General features: G+C 35.1%; 1 protein-coding gene across 3 annotated transcripts in view; it reads right to left on the bottom strand.

Annotated features, from left to right (window-relative positions):
• SEC24B (SEC24 homolog B, COPII coat complex component) overlaps positions 1-21,285 on the bottom strand; it is a 46,487-nt gene that overhangs the window by 9,355 nt on the left and 15,847 nt on the right. For 2 of the 3 annotated variants that reach the window (XM_030238963.2, XM_050973535.1), the window contains exons 4-19: positions 18,029-18,133; positions 15,019-15,099; positions 13,093-13,274; positions 11,361-11,545; positions 10,124-10,226; positions 9,118-9,244; positions 8,389-8,498; positions 7,341-7,453; positions 5,854-5,972; positions 5,393-5,448; positions 4,877-5,083; positions 4,092-4,215; positions 3,314-3,472; positions 2,717-2,890; positions 1,964-2,074; positions 600-775 (exon numbers count right to left, since the gene is read on the bottom strand). In XM_030238963.2, coding sequence (XP_030094823.2) covers positions 600-775; positions 1,964-2,074; positions 2,717-2,890; positions 3,314-3,472; positions 4,092-4,215; positions 4,877-5,083; positions 5,393-5,448; positions 5,854-5,972; positions 7,341-7,453; positions 8,389-8,498; positions 9,118-9,244; positions 10,124-10,226; positions 11,361-11,545; positions 13,093-13,274; positions 15,019-15,099; positions 18,029-18,133 — 2,132 coding nt within the window. The remainder of the gene's footprint in view (positions 1-599; positions 776-1,963; positions 2,075-2,716; positions 2,891-3,313; positions 3,473-4,091; positions 4,216-4,876; positions 5,084-5,392; positions 5,449-5,853; positions 5,973-7,340; positions 7,454-8,388; positions 8,499-9,117; positions 9,245-10,123; positions 10,227-11,360; positions 11,546-13,092; positions 13,275-15,018; positions 15,100-18,028; positions 18,134-21,285) is intronic. The other variant, XM_030238964.2, reaches the window with a different exon arrangement.

The following is a 21,285-nucleotide window of genomic DNA, read 5'->3' as shown; positions in this document are numbered from 1 at the left end:
AAAACTTTAGGCAGTGAGATTTATTCATAACAAAACCATGCAGGAAGCTCTCTCTTTTTAAGTATGACGTTCAGTAATCCAGAAACAAAGACATCATTAAAAAATAATAATAAAAAAAAGTAGTAACTACTTCTATGTCAACTTTCAACTTCCTATAAGTTTTACTGTATTTCCATGGAAACTCGTCTTTCTTCTTGGAAATTTAAAGGACAAAAGATATGTATTGGAAAATACTTGTTTCTGCCTTCATAAAATAAAAATGAATAAGTACTAATAAGCAGTTTCCAAGAACCTTTATGGGTTACCCTAATGAACTGCCAAAATCTGAGAAATGCTGATTGTAAACTATACATTTATTTTAATTATAAAGCAATATAACACAGAACATAAGATATTCAAAATCAAGTAAACTACTAAAAGGTTCAGGCATTAACAATTTAAAATAAACTACTAAAGTAATCTTCCAGTCAGCAAAAAGATGGCATTTGAATTTCCATAATTTTAGAGAAGTGCAGACAATGCTTGACCTAGAACTGAAGAATTCCTCAAATGGAACAATGAACTATACATCAAACACTAATCCACTAGATCACACATACCTGTTTGAGAAGAGCCAAAATATAGAGTGGGAAAAGCTTGAGGGAATTTGGTGCTATCAGCATGGACTGCTGCAGATTTGAGGCAGTTGACATGTATGCTGCCAAGGAGTCCACCACAGCATTGACTAAGGCATCTCTTGCATCTGCAAGGCTGGATGAAACAGAGCGATCGACAGCTGGGGGATTAGGAGGGAAGAAGTTACCAGACATGGCCTCACTCATTCCCTTGAACTTTGAAAGTTTGAGTTGTGCTTCCAGGTCATGTTTTAAGACCAAAAAAATCCCCCAAACCGCATCTGTGGTCCTAATTTTTTTTAGGAGTAAATTAGATAACTGTCCATACAGAAACTCACTTTCATAAGTGTAGCTAATTTTGGCTCCCTGGTTTGTACTCTTGGAGAATTAAAAGAAATTTTTAAAGCAATCATACATAGTGAAGTCTATATATAAATTTAAATCTTATACAAACAACTTAGCTATTGTTGAAATGCTGTTGCCCAACCTCCACGATAAGATCTGCAGCAATTATTTTGATTTCTTTTTCCTCCCTCCCATAAGAAATTTCTTCCATTACTTCAGTGGCATAATTGTTATTACTGTAAATGCTGCTTCATCTTTCTCTGCTGAGCAAGGGCTGCAAATCCTTGGTTGGAGGAAGCCACCTGCTGGACTGAATGTGTATTTAAGAGGAGATCACAGAGTGGTTTGAGTTGGAAGGGACCTTAAAGATCATCTAGTTCCAATCCCAGAAGACACAGAATTATAATTTACTTCTTCTAACTGATTTCAATACTAACATACAATATAGAACATGTTAAAATGCTGCACAGAGTCATACATATTTAACAGGAGAGATCAGTCTTTGAAACAGCTACTTATGACAATTAAGGGATAAGTAAGAATCCTCAATCCTGCAACAATAGAAGGATAGAAAATCAATACCTCAGATACACTGCTGTCAGAAACTCCCTTTTAGTCTCCAGCAACTCACTAAACTGAACCACTGTTTCTTAAGTAATCCTAGAATGCTAAAGTTTGAGTGAACAACAATGATAATGATGATACAAAAATGAGAGTTTTGATCCAAGTGTTATGATTCTTTGTCCTTTACTAACAACCAGAGAACAAAGTAAGAAGGCTCCTTTTAGAAGACTAAAGTCAACTAAGTATTCAGAACAAGGAGTATTTCAGTTCACAATTTCAGCATGAATTTGGTTTTGTCATCTTTTGCACACACATGCTCCAGTGTGTTGCACTCCAACCTTTTTTGATAATACCCAGGCTCCGTTCACTACTTAATTTAAATGGCTGGCAAAATTAGGAACATGCCAAAAAGCATGTGAATCTTCCCGGCCTGTACTCACCCATGTTTGCTAAGAGGCACACAACTGCTTGTACATCTGCTCCTGCATACACATCAGACAGGGAACTCACTACGGGCAAGCAAAGTGTGTGCACTCGAATTCGACGCTCACCTAAGAGAAATCAGTGGGAAATCATTTTGCATTCTCTCCTGGTAGAATTAACAAATTCAGTCATTACAGCATCTCCTCCCATCTAAGAAGCACCCATTCTAGCAGTCAAGAAACTGCTGCAACACTGTCTCCCATTCCTGTCTCAACTTATTAAAATTCTACTCTAAAGCAGCACAAATTGATAACACAAACTAGCAACATCCACAGTGCGTGTCTTTGATCCTACAAATGAAGTACACTGACAGCCACCCCAAAATTTTGTGGCATCTTCTGCTACAGAAATTAGCTGCTATTCTTTATGCTCACCCAGTGTAGTAATTGCAGCTTGATCCAATCCATCACAGGTCTGTGTGTTTGGACAAAGTGCCTGCCAAACATGTTACTGGCTGTAACAATGGCCAGGCTTTTTTACTTAAAAGTCTTGCTGAATCAGTACTATGTCAAATGCAGATGAAATTTTCACTTTAAAATCCTGTTTATAAGGATTTCCATATGTGATTAACTGCCAAGTAGGCTCACTAGCTCTGACAAGATTCTTTTAGGGTACAGAGCACAACAAAAGGCTGTGGAACAAACTTTACAAACATTACACCATAATAAGAAACAAAACTCCCAGTGACCAATTAATTTGAATTTATTTACCTTTACTGGAAGTATACAAAAGAGCTGTTTGAAAACAAACCAAGGATGTGTCAGTCAGACTTTCCTCTATGGACATTTGTACTGCAAATCCAGCATCAGGATTGACATTGGCAAGGGACAGTAAATCAGTAGATCGTACAAAAAAATTCCCATGGAAAGTGTGTATTGAAAGACCTAGAATCAGATTAAATATTCAGAGTGAGGTTAAAACAGCATGGAAAACTCTCACCAATAACTAAAACCCCAGTCCTCAAGCTAAGGTTAAAGAAAACAGTAAAAATTCTATAGTGTAGAACCAATTACATGAATCATTAGACATTTCAGCATGATCCTGTAGAGTACATGTTCAATTCTGAACACTCCAAAGTGAATGATGCACTTACACTACACATATCAACTTATAGAGATGGTACTATCAACTAAAAAAAAAAAAAAAAAATCAAACACCAAAAGCTTAGTATAAAGAACATAACTCTTTTACTCTTCAAAGAAAGAAAAATAATTTTGAATTTAATGTTGCTAAAGACTAAGCACATTCAAAATGATTGCTAACACATTTATACCATGGTTCCATAGGAATCAGTATTTAAGACACACCTTTTGTACATCTTATGCGCATAACTGCTTCAAATCCAATCTTTCTTGTAAGGTATCTTTTCAGGTCTTTTTGCAACTTTTCAGCCTGAGCAGGATTATGGCTGCGATGGAAAGATGGATAGTAATAGATGCATCCAGCAGAATACTTGGACATGCAAGCTGTGAAGGAAGGAAAGATACAGTTAAGAACTAAAACTGTACCATGAAATCAGGACATAAAAATTGTGTACAGACTTCCAGAAATAACATCTACCTTAATCTTCTCAGTATCACCCACATCAGAAAGACAACTGTCTCAGACCCAGGCAAGTGAAGATAGAAATGAATCACCCCAACACATAATGACCTAATTATACACCAAGCTCAATAAGCATTGTATATTTGGCAGCTAAGACTGAAGTTCTTGCAGAAATATCTAATGGTGTAGAGGTAAAATTAAGTGTTTGTAGTACAGAGACAAATCTTGGATAATTTATCAAAGGATGAAAACTCTGTTCTGCCCCTATAATTAAACTTCATTTATTCCTTGACATGTTTCTGTTCTTGAGCAGGAGAATACCTCTCATTTAAAACTTTTAAACCTTAGAATAAATTGTCTGATACCACCAATATAATATTTCTGTTCTTTACTTCCATCAACTTCAAGGTCAATTCCTTTGCAACATGAGCTGCAATTATAGAAGTGCTAAAATATTTACATGACTTTAGAATTCCTGAGGTAGCCCGTGCTTCTTAAGAGAGACAACAGTGCAGAAAGAGGGAATCATGTACTCCTTACCAAGAGAAGCTAGATCAGAATATTGTGAACTTAAGAGAAATAAATCCACAGCAGTCTGCTGGCCAGAGCAGTCCAGTGCCAACTTCTTATAAAAGTCTGTTGCTGGACCAAGATGCTGGACCACCTTTAGTAAATAAATCATACAGGGAGGAGTTATGACAACAATCATGCTTTTTAGACTTCATGGACCAAAAGAGATACTATTCAGAAGCATCTGAGTAACTGAGTTCTGGATGCCATGGGACAGGGAGAGAGAAACGGCAAGCGTTTCTCACAGGGGCTTGTGAAAAATTTTAGAGAGCTGGAAAGATGTGATAACTTGCTGACTATAAACAATTTGCAGGTGGTGTTTTTCTACTTTATTTTTCTGTTCCTCTCAAAGACAGTGAGTGAGAAAGATGTTTGTGTTTGTTAGCCAATAGAACAGACTCTATCATACCACTCTATAAAAACTGCGTGGTTCTTTTGAATAAAGTTCTTCTTCGCCTTTGCTACGATCCTGCCTCTTGCCTGTTCCTGCCCCGACCCTGGCGCACGAGTGACACTGAGTCACAAATATTTGCAGCTTCTTTTGCTTGCCAAGAAAAATTATTGGCCACTCACTTCAAAAGAAGTAATACCACACATGCATGTATAAAGTAGTGATCTTAAATGCATAAACATAACTAAAATTTAGCTAATTGCTGTAAATGAAGACAAAGCAATTGATCTGCAGAACTGTGCAAGTCAGAAAGACATGGCCAGTCCTTAGTCTTTTGAAATGAATAGTAAGGGAAATTTTTTACCTTTGTGCTTGATCTTTGATTGGGATCCTCTCTGGAATGCAAAAGCCCCGCTCCCAAAGACGGTAACTGAGTTTGAAACACAGAGATCCGACCACCCGTTGGAGACATCAGTTTAAATGCAGCCTGAAGAGCAGGGCCTAATGCACTGTGTGTTTCTCTTGTATTGGTGAACATGTTTGGTAACGCATTCAATAGATCTTTTATCAGCTGCAGAACAAATTGAAAGGTATTTTATGAGATTCTGCAAGCTTGAGATTTTCTGTTTCCAAAAAAATTTACTGCCACGACTGAAGTGGCAGAACCAGTACCAACTATTTCGGTTCTATTTTAACACACAAAGGAAAACAAAGTTGTAATTTTAAAAGAAATGATGTATCAATGAAAAATTTCCATAATAAAAAATTAGCATTGGAACTACATATTATGAAGATTAAGTTTGAAATCATAGTTTAACAGGAACATCTGTTTTGAATATTTAACACCTTAAATTTAATGATGTATTTTGAGCAATCATACCTCTTTGCTTTCATGGAGATTTACAAGTAAACTATCTGGTGTAGGTAAGAAAATATCTGTAGAGAGAATAGAAAAATAACTTATAAAGAAAAAATAACATTAAAATAGAACAAAACATTTAATTGCCCACTGCTACAAACACCATGAGACAGTATACTTTTCTAATGTGTGTGTTACAGCTAAATATTCCTTGCAGATAAGTAAATTATATGCAGATAAAAGTGTGTTAGAGTAACACAGTCCGTACAAAGCTTGTCTGATTCAAAGCAAAATTAACTTTTGAATTTCACATTTTAAACATCACCTACTCTGTAGTTGGTGTAAGACTATTTTTCAAAAAAATAGTCTTATTCATTAACATTGACCTAATACCAAATAGTTGAGAGATTCTAACCTTTTTCTGGGGAAAAGAAAAAAAAATAGGTTCTCAAAAATTCAGCTTCCATTTTCTTTTTACTTACCATCAATATCTGAGACAATCAGCATCTGAGGCTGTGATAAACCTTCTTGCAAGTTGTAAAACTGAACAGTGCTGTCAAACGTTATGAACCCTATTCTTGTTCTTGAATCTCCAGGCAGCCTGAAGCATTAAAAAATAAACTATTAAGCCCTATATCTCTCTCTCAAGACATGTAGATACTTAGGGCTCCTGCTGATGTTAGAAGAAACTCAGTTCATGTGTAAAGAAGTGAAGGGAGAACATAAGAAGGGAGATCTGAAAGAGGAATACAATCAATACTTCCTCAACATTTTCTGAAAAGCTGGGGTAATGACACAGCTTACAAGACCAAGTGTTACAGATAAGCACTCACTAATATATTGATACTTTGTTCCACAAGAGAGCTTAATAAGTTCGTTTAAACATTAGATTGACACATGAAAGAAGGCAGCCTTCTCAGTTCTTTAACAGAAATCAGTGCATTCTGCCCTTTCCTGATTCAGAACCCCCACTTACTAATGTAGTTACACAGTACTTACAGCTCTAAACCAAAATCCAACGTCTCTACAAAGCAACATGTTTATTTCTTATGTAGACCATATTTCAGTGTATGGCATAAGACAAAATTAAAGACTACAGGGGATTTCTCAAGTAAAATATAAAATACATCATGAAGTGCTGAAAACCATGTCAGTGACCAAGAGCAATAGAGGCAAATATTGTTGCTACCATCTGGGTATATAAATGAAGTGGATGCACTGATTCTCCTGTGGACTTAGAATGGGAGTTTATGAATTTTCCTAAAATAACTGAGCATGTTTCTGAGATTCTGTTGATAAAATAGCCATAAAAAATTGAACAAAGAAAGGCTGAATCAAAAAAATGGAAGCAAAGATTTTTAGTGTATATGTTGGCTTCTTCATGAGAAAACCAAGTTTACCAAGAAAAACTTGTAGAAAGGAATTTTTAAGGCAAGGCCTCCACAGGATTAATTGTCAAAAGGCGTGAACACAGTGAAGCTCATTAACCCTCACTCAAAATGCACCAGGAACAATCCCATACACGCTGTCCCAGTGCAAAAATAAAACCAGAGAAATTGACACAAGGTAACTGTGATCTAAAAAAACCAAACTGACAACACAGTTCACCCAGGCAGTCTTACTACCGTGGTTACAATGTTCCAGTTTGCAGCACCTCAGACCTTTCAGCACAAAAACCACATAATTTAACTGTTGTAATTTATTATTTTTGTTAGTCTTGGCAAGGGGGAAGAATGAAATTTAAAAATCTTTGTACGATCAACTTGATGTTAGAAATTACAGCTAAATATTCCCTGCTGATAAGTAATTAAATGTTATGCAGATACACATGCAGGGAAGGAATTCCAGGCAATGGAACCTCTGCCCTTTAGGGACAGAATGTTTAGACATTTTGAAATTTCCTTCAAAATTTTCAGTTACAATTTTTATAACAAAAACGTTAGCTGATTTGATTTATTTATACTCTTACTTGTCTAGGTTTTCCAGCAATGACTGGCAGAGTATTGTCAAATATCCAGCCTCCACTGCATTATGAGACACATCTAAAACAAATAAATATACCGCAGGCTGAGGAGGACGAAGCTACAAAGTAAAAAAAAAATAAAAACATTCAAAAATCATATTCAAAGAAATGTTAAAAGTGATTAGTCATTAGAAAGGGAAGTAGGAAAAGGGAATACTTAGAAAAATGCAAGGTATACATTATGCAATAAAGGTAATTTTCTAAGCAATATGCAGATAGACTTAACCACAATCCCCACATGTGGTTAACAACTGTCATTTGTAATAAACATAAAATGTTTATTGTATGTTATACTTCAGGGGGGAAAAGACATTTTAGTCCCTCCTTCCAACAGTCAATTCAAACATGACAAAAGAGACCGACTTCCATCTTTTAAATTCCATTGTTTTTTCAGTGCATGGACAATGTGATCCATGAAACAGGGTTAGAGCATTCTACCTACACCCTTCCCCCAATTATGTATTGAGCTATTTATTCACTGTAAAATGTCTGCCACAATGTTTCAATTCAAAGACAAGAGAACAATTTAATTTGCTGCTGCTAAAAATGTCATTCTGAAGTAGGCCTCTTCCCAGGCAGACAAGACCACCATCTCAGCAATTGTAAGCTGACTCCTAATAAGAACCATTTCTTCACAATTACTAACTAGAAATTTGAAGCTGAATTATTTGCTCATTATCCTATTACTGGTCTTTCAAAACATCCTCAAAGTGAGGGAGAAAGGCAGAAATCACACTTCATCAGATTCAAATCTGACTGTGCCACATTAAACTACACTGAATGATAACACACATCCAATTACTTTTATCTCAAAAGCTTCTGACTGTTTACATCAGCCAAAACTCAAAATATGAATTTAACTATTCCTTGGTGTTAGGAGAAGCATCACGGAAAAATTAATACACACCACTGGATCATTAGAAAACATTAATTTCAAGCACTATTATATTAATATGTAATTGCTCTTGATGTTACTATGAAAACTTTTTCTTACCATATAGTCTGAAGAAGCAATGAATTCCACTGTAGAATTTTGCACCTCTGGCCGTTTGTGAGGCTCTCCATAAGACCGTGTCAGAGGATTATACATAAATTCTTCAGGAACTATTAAAAAAAAAATTACCCCCCAAATACAGATTATATTTTTGTCAGAAAAAGCCCCATTATTGCAGCTAAATGCAAAGTAATATGTGCATACTTCAATTATTGCAATAGCAAAAAATTTACATTAAGGATACATAAAAACGGAACATGTCAAATATCTCAAGCATATCTTTAACATCAAAGTTCAGTAACTGGAAAGAAAATTTATATATTTTAAACAACAACAGATCCCCAACTATAACAGCAATGCAAGCAGAGCTTTTCACAACTAAGCAGCAATCTGTACTGTTTCTCATAACCTCTGGCCTGGATTGTAGCTGTCATCATGATTCCATCTGCATATTGCAACAGCAGTCAGTGGGATTAGCTGATTTCATTAGACAAGGAATCAGCATATTATGAATACATTTTCTTCATGTCCATAAAGATTGCAAAACAATCTTTTGTTTCAAGAAAAAGCACAACACATCTGTCTTAAGATGCTTTTCAAAATCTCTGGATCATAAGGACATTGTCACTGTAGTTTATGTTTTAATCTAAAATATCCTATGGACTGATACAACGTAAATACTTGAAAGAGATTCAACAAATGCAAGCATTTCCTGCTATGATCACTTACCATCGTTAACTCTATAGCACAGGTTGCATTTCCACCGCCTTTGATCGATAAAAGAAACAAAAGGGTTGATGTAAGTCCTGCAGGATCTGCATCTCACTATTGTGCTTGATGTTATTACTGGCAATTGCTAAAAAGGAAACAATGAAAAACTGTCACAAAGGTATGTAATACACTTCATGGAAATCATCTCTGTGCAGTACAGTTCATAAAAGCTTTGTGAGCCTTCATTTTCTATCATCTTTCCTTTTAGCTGTTTAGGTCAATTTTATAGAGTAATTATGATGTCTATTAAAAACAATCTCCCCCTATAATCAAAAAAATTAACACTTAAATATTGCCTTAATATCGTCTCAAAATCAAAGATGTAGTAAGATCTTAAATGAAACTACTTTAAATTATAGCTACTATGGCAAAAGAAATTATGAAGGACAACTTTTGAGTGACTCTATAAGAAATATGATGGATGGCAAATCTTACACAAAGCACACACAATTAATAAAAAGAAGTTATACCAGATAGCTATTCACATTTTTACAAAAATGCTTATAAATTACATTGAGAGGAGTTGCTTAACATGAATGAATGAATGAAGCTTATGAATATGTCTTCAATATTATATTGTGTTTATGTTCTATTAAAAGCAAGAGTCAGGCCAGTCACATATTCAAACTGAGCACCTCCCCTCAGGAGAGCTCTGTAAACACTTTTTCAAGATGTATCTGACACTTGTGAGCCCAACACACAGAGTGGCAATTTTTCGGAGAACCACAGGCAAGCAAAGACTTCTAACAACAAAAAAATAAACTTGAAGGGCTTCTCCCTCATGCATTCCAATGAAGTAGCAATTTCAAGATTTTTTTGCTCTCCTCCTCTCTAAGTCACAATTTTTTGTAGTTCTGCTAAACTCAGGACTCGAAGTTCATTATATTTCATTGTTTGAATGAAAATAGAACAAATGCATATATAAAACAAACACACACACACAAAAAAAAGTAAAGTACTTTACCGTCAGGTCCCTGAAGGGATGCAGCAACAAACCCAAAGGAAGTTTAGCTTTGTTTAACAAAGCCTGTGTCTGTGGAATATTTGTCAATGTACATCGAAATGAGCTGAAAGGAAATAGAAATATAATGTTAAAAATGAAATTTTAAAAGATGTTGAAAACATTGTGTTAACATCTCATTTTAAAGAACTTAGAAATTTAAGAAATCCTATGTTTTACAAATTATTTAATTAAAAAATGCAGAAAGATTTCTAAAAAGGCTTCATAAAGAAACACACAAAAAAATACCCCCCAGCCCCACAGTTTAGTAGTTCAGCAATGCAAGTATACCACAACCAACTTGCAATTAAGAGACAGGACTGTTTTAGATACAGCACTCAATGAAAACTATGTATCTTTCTGTTCATTACAAAGATTTTTTCAGTGAACCAAGAAAGTATTTAACTAGTACTCAGAATGCCATATTTATATAAGAAAACATTAGAAGAGGATCCCACATACTGAGAGAGTCAAAAGCTTTTGTTCTATGAAACACTAAAAAAGCCCAATGCACAAATAGTGCTGTCAAAAGTGTTCCACTTGTAAGAATGATTCCCAGGCCTTCAGTTTTCTGATTTCTGTTTCCTGGAGGGACCATGCACTCTCACTACAGGAATAAGGATGCTGAGTCACTTTAAGGCAATGAAGAATACTTATTTTGGAATTACAAATAAAATCTCTGGGGAAAAGCACTTTCCACTGTACTTAGCTGCACTTGACTTGGGATAGTTGATAATACTACTTATTGTTAATTAGAGGTAAAAGGATACCTGATTGCAGAATTATCATAATAAAATATACTCATAAATTATTAAGTGTATTCAGGCATAATCATAATACTTTTGTGAAAAAAATCCTATGCAATATTACAAAGTATTCTATGAAAAATATTGTGTAACATTAAGGTGTTTATTAAAATATCTTTTAAATGGATAAAACAAGGTGAAGATATAGAAAAATTATTAAAATACTAAGAAACTAGCTACACTCACTACATATAATATATTCTGATGGCAGGACAGTTCCAATATTTGTGTAATGATTCAGAGGATAAACATACTTTCAGTTAAAAGGGGTTTTAATATTTATTTTTCATCACTAAGATTCAAACTTAGGAGTCAGCTGCAACTTTTTTTGAAATTTTAAATAATTATTGCCCACTAAAAAATATAAGACAGTGTCCTAGACACAGTAAACTTACTCTGGACTGCAGTTTAATTTTCTAAGATCAGAATTCAAGTTAGGCACAGGTGCTGGAACTGAAGACACCGGTAAAATATTTCTATCATGTGTAAGGTTTACGGGTCTTAAGCTTTCTGGCTGCTGAGAATGCTGTAGACTTAATCCTCCTAAGGAAGAGGACAGCTGGCTCACACCTGGATATTGCTGTAAAGTTAAGAGCATGACAAACAGGTAAACACACAATCATGTTCAAATAACAACCTTCAATCTTCTTTAGTGCCCTCCCTTCCAGACACATATTTAGAAAAGATATAGCAGCCATTAGTAACAAACCCAAACAAACAAAAGGAGTGTTGTACTGTAGAAATTTAAAAATGCTACAACAAATGTGATGCGCCTTTCAAATGTGTATCATAGGACAAAATTCAATTTCGTTACGCAAACCAACACTGGAAGTCACACATAACCCATCTCTTCAGGCATAAGAAAACAAGTTACTAAAAAGGCTGACACAATTTCTCTCCCACTCTGCTCTACAATTTAACTTTTGTTACAATCAACTTTTCAAAGTTACAGACACTGACTTTAAAAATTTATTTTTAAATTAAAACAAAACACCATAGAGGAGAAAAGGTTAGGTTGGATGGCACCTTTGAGGTCTGGTAGTCTAATCCCTTGCTCAAGCAAGGCTAACTTAAAAGTTAATTTAGATTGCTCATACAGATTCACCCAGCTAAGTTTTCAAAATATCTAAGGATGGACAATTTCATGGCACAATCTGTTCTAGTGCTTCCCCACTCGCATCCTGAAGCATTTTCTCCTTTTATGTACAACCTGAATTCACTTGAAGCAACTGCTGTTCTTTTACTGTGTGCTACTGAAAGAGCCCAACTTCATCTCACATTACATTAAAGATGAAGCCAACCCTTTTAATTAAAAAAAAATTATTTATATGAAACATTTCTTCCAAGTCATATTTTACATTGTGCCTGTGACAGTGAGAGCCTTACTGGATGTTATATGCAGTAAGGAATTTTGATCACCTACCACAGTAGTTTTACTGTCTTTGCCAGTTGGCCCTTACTTCAGATAGCAGGATTTGTGTATCAGTATGTTTCTTTTACTAGACCCTTCGCACATACATTCCTCTGCAATTCTTCAGCATTTGTGTCTTGCCTCAGTACCTGGCTCCTTTTCTGCCAGTGTTCTTGGGGAATTCATGTGAGCAATAGGAATCAGGTGATTGTACACCATTTCTTGGGTGTTTGGAGCTATCTTTCTGAGGAAAACAGCAGATGCAGGCAGCCTGCTTGACTACACACAGTCAGCACAAGCTCTACAGAGTTCTTTTATCTGGACCCTATACCATGCCTTGCTCATAAGGTCATTTAATGCTTGAGATCGTTGCCTATAGCAATGCCCTATGCTGATCAAGTACTTTCTTATGCTTCTTCATTGTTTCCTATCAATAAACTTCAGCTCTTTCAAATATCACATCTTAACAGTGTGGAGTTTGCTAATAACTGGTGAACCAAACTTGTTAAGCCTAACAACTTGGAGGCACACTTAAAATTTTCCTTTAAAAGCCTTCCATTAAGTCTAGAACCAGAGATATGATGTCAATATTATACCTAATGTTTATTGTCTCAGAAATTATAAAAATATGAAAATAAAGGGGAAATATATCACACAGAAAAGGTTTTTCCCAGGAATTTACTTCACAAAGTAATTTTAAAATGAAAAATACAAGCCTGTGCATAGTGCTGAAAACCAGAATGGTGTCCTGGATTACTGGGCTGCACAGGAGTAGGTGGTGTTGCATTTTGGTAGCCTGGCTGCAGTGCTGGATATCCATAACCAAAGGGCTTAGAAGCTTTTGATGTTTGGAGGACTGACGGAGAGGGAACTGGGCTGCTAGTCACAGAACGTGTCTCTGGAAAGACAAAAGAAATGCCACAGATACTGAATACACTTCACTTATTATTTCCTTCTTAATTTAAATGTAAACTCCTAAATACTTTAAAACAACATTACTATTCGTAAGTTTTTTTCATTATCCATCAAGTTATTTTTATGCACTGAAAAAAGAAATTGTAAAGAAAGATTATGTCAAGAATTTTGACAAAGACAGTGTGTATGGAAGATGACCAGGGACTTGTGTCACTACAAACAAAATGTTACTTTACAAAAAGAGGCAACTTGAAAAAAAAGTCATTTGAATTGAATAACAATAGAACCACATTTTATTCCAATATATACATTTGATATAAACCACAAATGAGAGCATTCACACTTAATCTCCCCTCCACTTCTGAAAACTGTCACAGCATGACCAGAATCATTCTGGGATTCTATGATTATTTCGTGAAAAGCTGTGCCTAGAGTTAGTGAATAGTTCCATTGGCTCAGCCTCATGTTTGGACAGTATTCAGAAATGGTAGAGGAGAAATAAAGCATTGCCTCTTTTGAAGTTTTAACCTGACGCAAGTTTCTCTTGTATATGCCTGCAGCACAGCTTAGTTCTGCTATTTTTCAAGGTCAAACTGAAAGTAATCTACAGTGAACTTAACAGCTGTAAAGAGATGAAAGTATTCTTTCGAAATGTCTACAGATATGAGCTAAGTTTCAGAAGAATTTAAGCTTGGTGAAGTCAACTGGGAAAAGTGCAAGCAAAGGAACAAAGCACTTCAAGAAACCAACTGCCAAGAAACTATGTTTGTCATGAACACTCCATGAGGGAAAAAAACCCAATAAAACCATAAAAAAAACTGCAACAGATTTAAGAAACCTAATGATGACTGTTTATCTTAAAAAAACAAAAAAGGAACAAGTTATTTTTAGAATATGGTTTCAGCAGAAACAAAATGGTTAGTTATTAGGCCAGAGGGTATAGAATTTGTAGTCCTGCTAGACTCTATGTGAATAACAATACCAGCTTTCTAACTGAGAGAGATTTCACTTTAATTAGGAACTCATCAAACTATGGCAAACTACTGTGACACTCCCAAGGGCCAGACAAGGCAAAGGAGCCAGGAGCGGGTAGGTCCTCCAAATTAGTCCAATTATTCATTGAAAATAGTGGCTAAAATATTTTGAATAGCATCTTTTCCCCTTGCTCTCAATATGGCAGCTCTACAGATTTCAAGACCAAGGTAGTCAGCCAGTAGGCCCATTTAGAACCAACCTGACAGTCCTGATATTTTTAGAGCTAAGAGTAAGCAAAACAGCAGCCATTTTCTTTAAATGAAGAAAAGTAAAAGAAAATAACCTGATCCAAGCATCTCTGCAAGCTGATATTGTTGGTCTCCCAAAACTTCTGTGATGTGTCAGCAACTATTATCAGCTCCTAATGTCAACAACACAATCAGGCATACAGTATAATCTAGAAAAAAGATGCTGCTTTCACACTTAGCATATTTTCAGCACTACTCTTAACACTATAATGGAAAGTATGGCTTATGATTCAGGGAAGTTTTATTAAATGGTTATATGAACTTCAGTGTTAAAACTGTGAGAAATTATTTAAAAAGACATGTATATTTTCTCTGATGATTTCCCTTGCTCCTTTCACAGGCACTGCCTTTCATCTACTTGTTAATTAACAATAAACAAGACCAGAAACAATAAAAAAACCACCTTTATGTACTTGAATAAATAATTCAAAATAAACTGCTTACCTGGATAGCCACCTCCTTCCAGAGCATCGTAATTGTTCAGAACAGGAGAGGCACTGCTTGTAGTAGAGGAACTATCAAGCGCTGGGGGAGGAAAATAGTTGAACTTTAGGGATATCAGAAATAGCAAACTTTTGTTAAATAAAAGACTGAGATTTTTTTTTTCTAAAACCTTTGCTAAGAAACTGTCAAGAAAGATCCTGGGAAAAAAATCCCACCACTTCAGCCCTAAGACTTGAAAACTATTACCACTGTAAAGAGGAGAGGGAGAAAGTATAATCAGCAAGATATTAGAAACAAACAAGCACATGCCCAACAAACAGCAAGAGAGATCAACGGCAAAAAGACAAAAACAATGAAAAAAGTTGTTTCTTGAAATAAAAAATATTTTTATATTAAACCAAAAGTTCTTTCTAGACTATATCAACTGAGGCCTTGCATATTTTAAAAACAATCCATTCACAACCTTCTTCACAACTGCAAGCAACAGAAGATTCCCATCATCTTCAGAGTGATTATCCACTTTCAAGCCAAACTGACAAGGATTTAATTCTTCTCTCTTTTTTGTAGCATTCTAATTCACAGCTAGCTTTCCTTTTAGTCTAAAGATTCTATTTTCCATTATCATTGACAAGAGTGTGAACTTCAGTTGGTATAAACAATTACTCTTGGCTCAGCCTAAAGTAGCTGAGTAAAAAGTAACTAGGCAAAAATAAGTACCAAAAGTTAATTAGGCAGATATAAAAAAGCACATTGAGCACATACATAGCTGTTAGGACTGAAGAGACTTGATTGCTTAATTTTTAGTTCAACCTATGCACAGATCTTGAACATCTTATTGTAAAACATCTGGCAAACAAAGAATTATTTTAAAACATATTTGCCAACGCAATTTCACACACATTTATTTCCAATGAAAAAAGGGCCAAGAAGATTAAATGCATCTTCTCTTTAAAACACACCAAGCCATAAAGTGTGATAGAAAAAAAAAAGTGTCCATTTAAGAATTGAGGAAAAAAAAAAAAAGAAAATTTTATATATAATTTTTGTGGCAGAAAAGACTGAAAAGATTCACTGATACTGTTCTACTTGGAAGGATCAACCATGACCACACATTCCATTGCAAAGTTGAAAGTATTTCAAGGGACATTTGAGACTTCCAAGAGAGGAGACTCTGCATATGAAAACATAACATCACTGACATTTGGGACACAGAAACCATGGCATCATCCTGACAGCAGAGGTAATTCTTGAGCATTCTGCCTTTAAAGCATTCAACTAAAAAACAAAAAAGCTATTTAAAAAATCCCTAACACTAACAAAAATATATTATTTAAAGGAAAATTTAATTCTGTGACATTCACACAGACTTAGTTTTCAGATTTTCACTGTAAATTTTCTTTTTTTTTTAAATCCTGGAGGCTACTAAAGAACATAATTGCAAGATTTTATTTTCTGTTCTAGAAGCTGAAGGAATCAAGATTGATGACTTTTTTTACCCTGATCAGGATTAGGGCTTTTAAAGCTTTGCTAAGTCTTACTACAGAAAAGTCAAAATATACTTTTGTTAGGTCAACAAAACAGTTGAGAAGTTACACAAACACAAGCAACCAGATTTCCAGAACCTACTCTTCATAAAACCACTGTGACAGTCTGAGCCAGAATTTTGTCTATTGAAATCTGTTAAGGATTTGCATTAGCTCCTGCTGACAGGGCGTAAAACAGTATGTGCTTATTAATCACACAGCCTCCATATGGAACCTGGGCACCCTTTCACTCTTTTCCGTAACACAAATTTAAATGCAAGGCTACAGGTTTTAGTAATGTACAGAACTTGAGAGAGAATGATGGTAGGGAGTATGGAGCTTTGTTCAGGGAACAAAGTAAGGAGAAAAAGGTTACAATTGATAAAAAAACACAATCAACATCATTTGGACAGAAACCTTAGCATGCAACCCAACACACTGTTCCTAATTATGACTTGGATGTCATCATTGGTTTGTTCCATTCTTCACAGAATTATTATGAGTAAACGACACTATTTTCATAGTATTCTCGGTGATTATTTCATTATTTTAATAAAACTGGCATTGTTTTTGGGGTTTTTTCTGACAACATGTATCATAAAATTAAAGAAAAAGCTACAATAGTTTCCTATTCCAAATCAATACTAAAAGTCAGGAGTACAAGGTATGTGCTGTTACTGCCATCTATCAACAAGAGTAGTAGTCTTATGTTTATCTCAAAAAAGCTTTTTATACTGTTACCACTCATGCAGCCAGTAAAGACTTCTTCAAGTTCCAAAAGTAAAGGTTACCAAAAGTGAAGAAACTAAACTGGTGAGAAACATTAAACTCACAAAACCGGGTCATTCTGACAACAAGCAAAATGCAACCAAGTATGTAACATTCATCCACTTAAAAAAAAATAAATCAACAAACTTTTAAAGTTTTCTACAAAGCAAGCTGATTAAAACTGTACCTATGAGCCTGACCATTGAGACACACATCTTTAGAAAGAGAAAAAAATCAGCAGAGATTAATTTACTGTCCTAAAAAGCACACTTACAACCTCTCCATGTTTACTACCTTAATTGTTTGAGTTCCTTATGAATAAAATGAGAAACAAGGTAAACACTGTTCAATGTAATGATACAAATGGCATTGGATAGCTTAACCTGAACAATTATCAGTGTAAGTTCTACTGCTAGTTATCTTCAGTTAAAACTCACTGCAAATCAAAATACTAAAAATATGGGAGTCTTGCAAGTTGTAAACATTACTTTGTTAGATTCATAAAGCGTCTGATATTAACATGACAAAAAAAGGGACCTATTTGTTGGTCACTACTGAAGTCCTTTTTGTTTACTATACTAGTAACAGCTGAGAAATCTCAAGCTGAAGAGTCAGGGTGATGCTTTGTTTTAAAGGAAGAAAAAGTTTCAGGGGATGGAAATATGGGGAAAACCTTGAGTAGGAAGAGAACAAGATACTGGTGTAAAGCTAAAGCCAACCTGCTTCCTCATCCTCCTCATCCTCTTCCTCATCATCTGAACTTGATGACAAGGGAGCTGGTGCAGAGCTAGCTTGATTATTAACATATCCACCATACTGCATGCCTGTGAATTGGAAAGCACAAACATCAGAGTCAGACAGACAGGAAAGACGAGAAACGGAAGTCACAAATCATTGCATTAAAAGTGAGAGAAATCAGCTGTTCCAGAGAAAATCCCAGCATGCAGCAAGTTAAATCTACAAACCTAGAAGCAGTTATTAGTGGGCTAGTCCAGTAAAATATTAGTAGGACATGGAAGTTAGCAGATAATTTTACATGTGTGTATATGCATGTGTACCAGGAAATTAAACACACAAACTTCCTACCTATCTTTTTAATACTGGTTTATCCTGTGGAGTACTTTTATAAATTAATACACAGAAATAAAGGAGTTCTTTCCACATAAATTGAAATTATGTTATGAAAATGTTTAGTATTAACTTTTGCTTGACACACCTTTTAAGACAAGAATAATTCATGTTGGAATTCTGTCAGAAATGAATGAAATATACTACTGTTGCCACATGCAAGAGTACAAACACACATACAGAGAGCACAACACAACCAGGGAAATTAAAGCCAGGTAAACCTGAAAATTTGGGTTGTCTTATGCTTACATGAGTGACTAAATTCAGGCTCATAAGCAAGTGATTACACCATGCATTTCTAGTATCTGGTGACAATGCAGCAACTGTTTGTTACTGCTGTCCCATCCACAGCACAACCCATTAGGTTTTTTTTATTTTTTTGTTTGCTTTTACAATATCTACTCTAAACATACGTGAGCAATACACAAAAGCAACACAAACACACTGTTTCAAAACAGAGTAAAGCATGCAGCAATGGCTTATAATTAATTTCCTACATTACTTGTTATTGATGCATTTTCAGCATTTTCAAGAAACCTTAGATTTCTCTTGTGACAAGGCAAAGTTAGCAAGGATTTTAAATATGCTTTTAGTTAGGCAGTGACATCCTAAATAAATGCAAGTAATCACTGCTTCTCTCTTATCAATCTAATGGATTGCTATGACAAGAAAATATCTTAAGTATTCAAAACTCTTCAAACATTTGGGAATTTGAGGTTCCATCCCTCTGCAGAAGTACTGTGGCATCAATGAACAGCATTCTTTATTTCAATACTATAAAGCATTACAGAAGTGTTATGTATAATCTGAAACCATCATGGTAACTAATAATATGCCCATCCATGACTTCAATCAACTGTATCAACCCTTATTTTATTTAAAATATGGTCTATAAATGCTGTTAGTTTCATGGCTCTTTTAAAAAGGGTTAGCAAATGAACCCAAGAGGAACATTTAATTTCACATAAAAACCCTAACAGAATCAAGGTGAAGAGTAGCGACTCAAATACTGGAAGTAAAAAGAAAAAGCAAAACAACATTCTTGAGAAAGTGAATTTTCATAGAGAGACTGGTGCAAGAAAAGATTGGCATTATATTCCTTTATCTACTGCATTAATACTTGTACAATTCCAATGAAATTCCTCCGTAATTCAAGTAGTCACAACAATGAATGAAAAATCATCCCAAGTGCCACTGAGTAGATTCAGTGCTTCAGTTTTTCCAAACTGTTAAAACACAGGGCTAATTTGAATAATTTCTAGTCCCATCTTTTATAAATTTACTGAATGCATTTGGGAAGAATACAAGAAAATCATTATCTGTGCAAGAACAGACTATATCTTTTCTCAGGCCTGGGAGAACTACTGAGGAATAAAACAGAACTGCATTACTGCAAAAGAGGGAAAAAACCCTACCTTAAAATAAGTAACATACAAATCAAAGGGTTAAAAGTCAGGATGACAAGAAGGGCTGCACTGTAACAGCAAGAACCAAAGCAAAAGTACATGTGCCCAGTGTGAGAAGAGTGTACAGACGTCATGTACATGGATAAGAAGAAGAAAGAAAGGACATCCACCTGTAAGGTGCATGCCAATGCAAAAATTCCAAGCATGCACAGATGAAAGAAAAGGACTGGATTACTCATTACTGGTCACACGCATTAGGGATACAGGCGTTCAGAAAGAATAAGGAAGAAAAGAGATTGAAAAAGTATACTAGCAACATAGAACTTTAGGAATCATGAACTATGTCACTATGAATGCTGTGAAGACTGGGCTGGTTTGGTTCTCAGGAGCCTTATGAGTCTGCATAGAGCTATTTTCATTGCCAACAGTACTACAGATTTCTGCCTTTGAGACTGTGCTGTGCTAGTACAACTCTCCAGCAAAAAAAAAAAAAAACCCTCTGGAGAATAGATCTGGCTAAAAAATAACATAGTTTAAAAAGTCATTGTCAGGTGGGAAAGTCTCCCTTTCTAGTTCACTGCCCAGCAATGCCAATAGTAGCCTAACACAGGGGAGAAAGCAACTGAGGGCAGAAATGCGAGGCTGCAGACAGCAATTCCAAGTACCATCATGTTCCAAATAATGTTTTCTGTTGTGACAACTCAGTTCTGCTTAGTATCTTTCAAAGATTTGATACTGGTGGTAAAATCTCCCAGTTTACAAAACCGTGAAAGCCAAATTTGAAATAGTTACTTATTTGGAGTCATGTTAGTCCATAAATCTGGCCTAAAATGCAACTGCACAATTTAAATCATCACAAATTGTTTGGACTGGAAATTTCTAAACCCTGCAAGCAGTGTACCTGTGATATAATAATATTGTACTCAAAGGCTTTATCCCACTATAATTTACAGCCATCTAGAAATGTAGATGGCAGGACACAGAAGATAAATAGGGATAACAATACATTTGCCTGTGAAATAAACTAATTATTTTGGTATTTTAAGTTCAATCACCCACACCATAAAAGCCTTTCAAACATAAAGTGCACATTAAATTTGTACAGATAGTTATGTAAGATTAAACAGGCTTCAATACATTTTAAGGTTTTTGTCCTGTTGAAGATAGTCAAGTAAACAATTAGAATTTTTTAGTTTTTATAGGAATGCCCCCAAGAGGTGGTTAAAACAATGAAATCCTTTTCAAAAATAAATGCAAACTGCGTTTTTTCAGAATGCTTTCATATAGACAATGGTATTCCATAATTTTAAAAAATATTTTTAAAAAATCAAGTCTATCTGATTACTGCAGCTGAAACATACTTGGAATTCTAATCCAGACAAATATTTAGTACATGTGTTCTGGTTTTTCAATAGGTTCACTTCCACAAATAGTTAACACAT

Source organism: Serinus canaria, chromosome 4 (genome assembly GCF_022539315.1).
Source record: "Serinus canaria isolate serCan28SL12 chromosome 4, serCan2020, whole genome shotgun sequence".
Lineage (NCBI taxonomy): Eukaryota > Metazoa > Chordata > Aves > Passeriformes > Fringillidae > Serinus > Serinus canaria.
The sequence above is the reverse complement of the archived record's forward strand: the minus strand, read 5'-3'. Positions and strand labels throughout refer to the sequence as shown.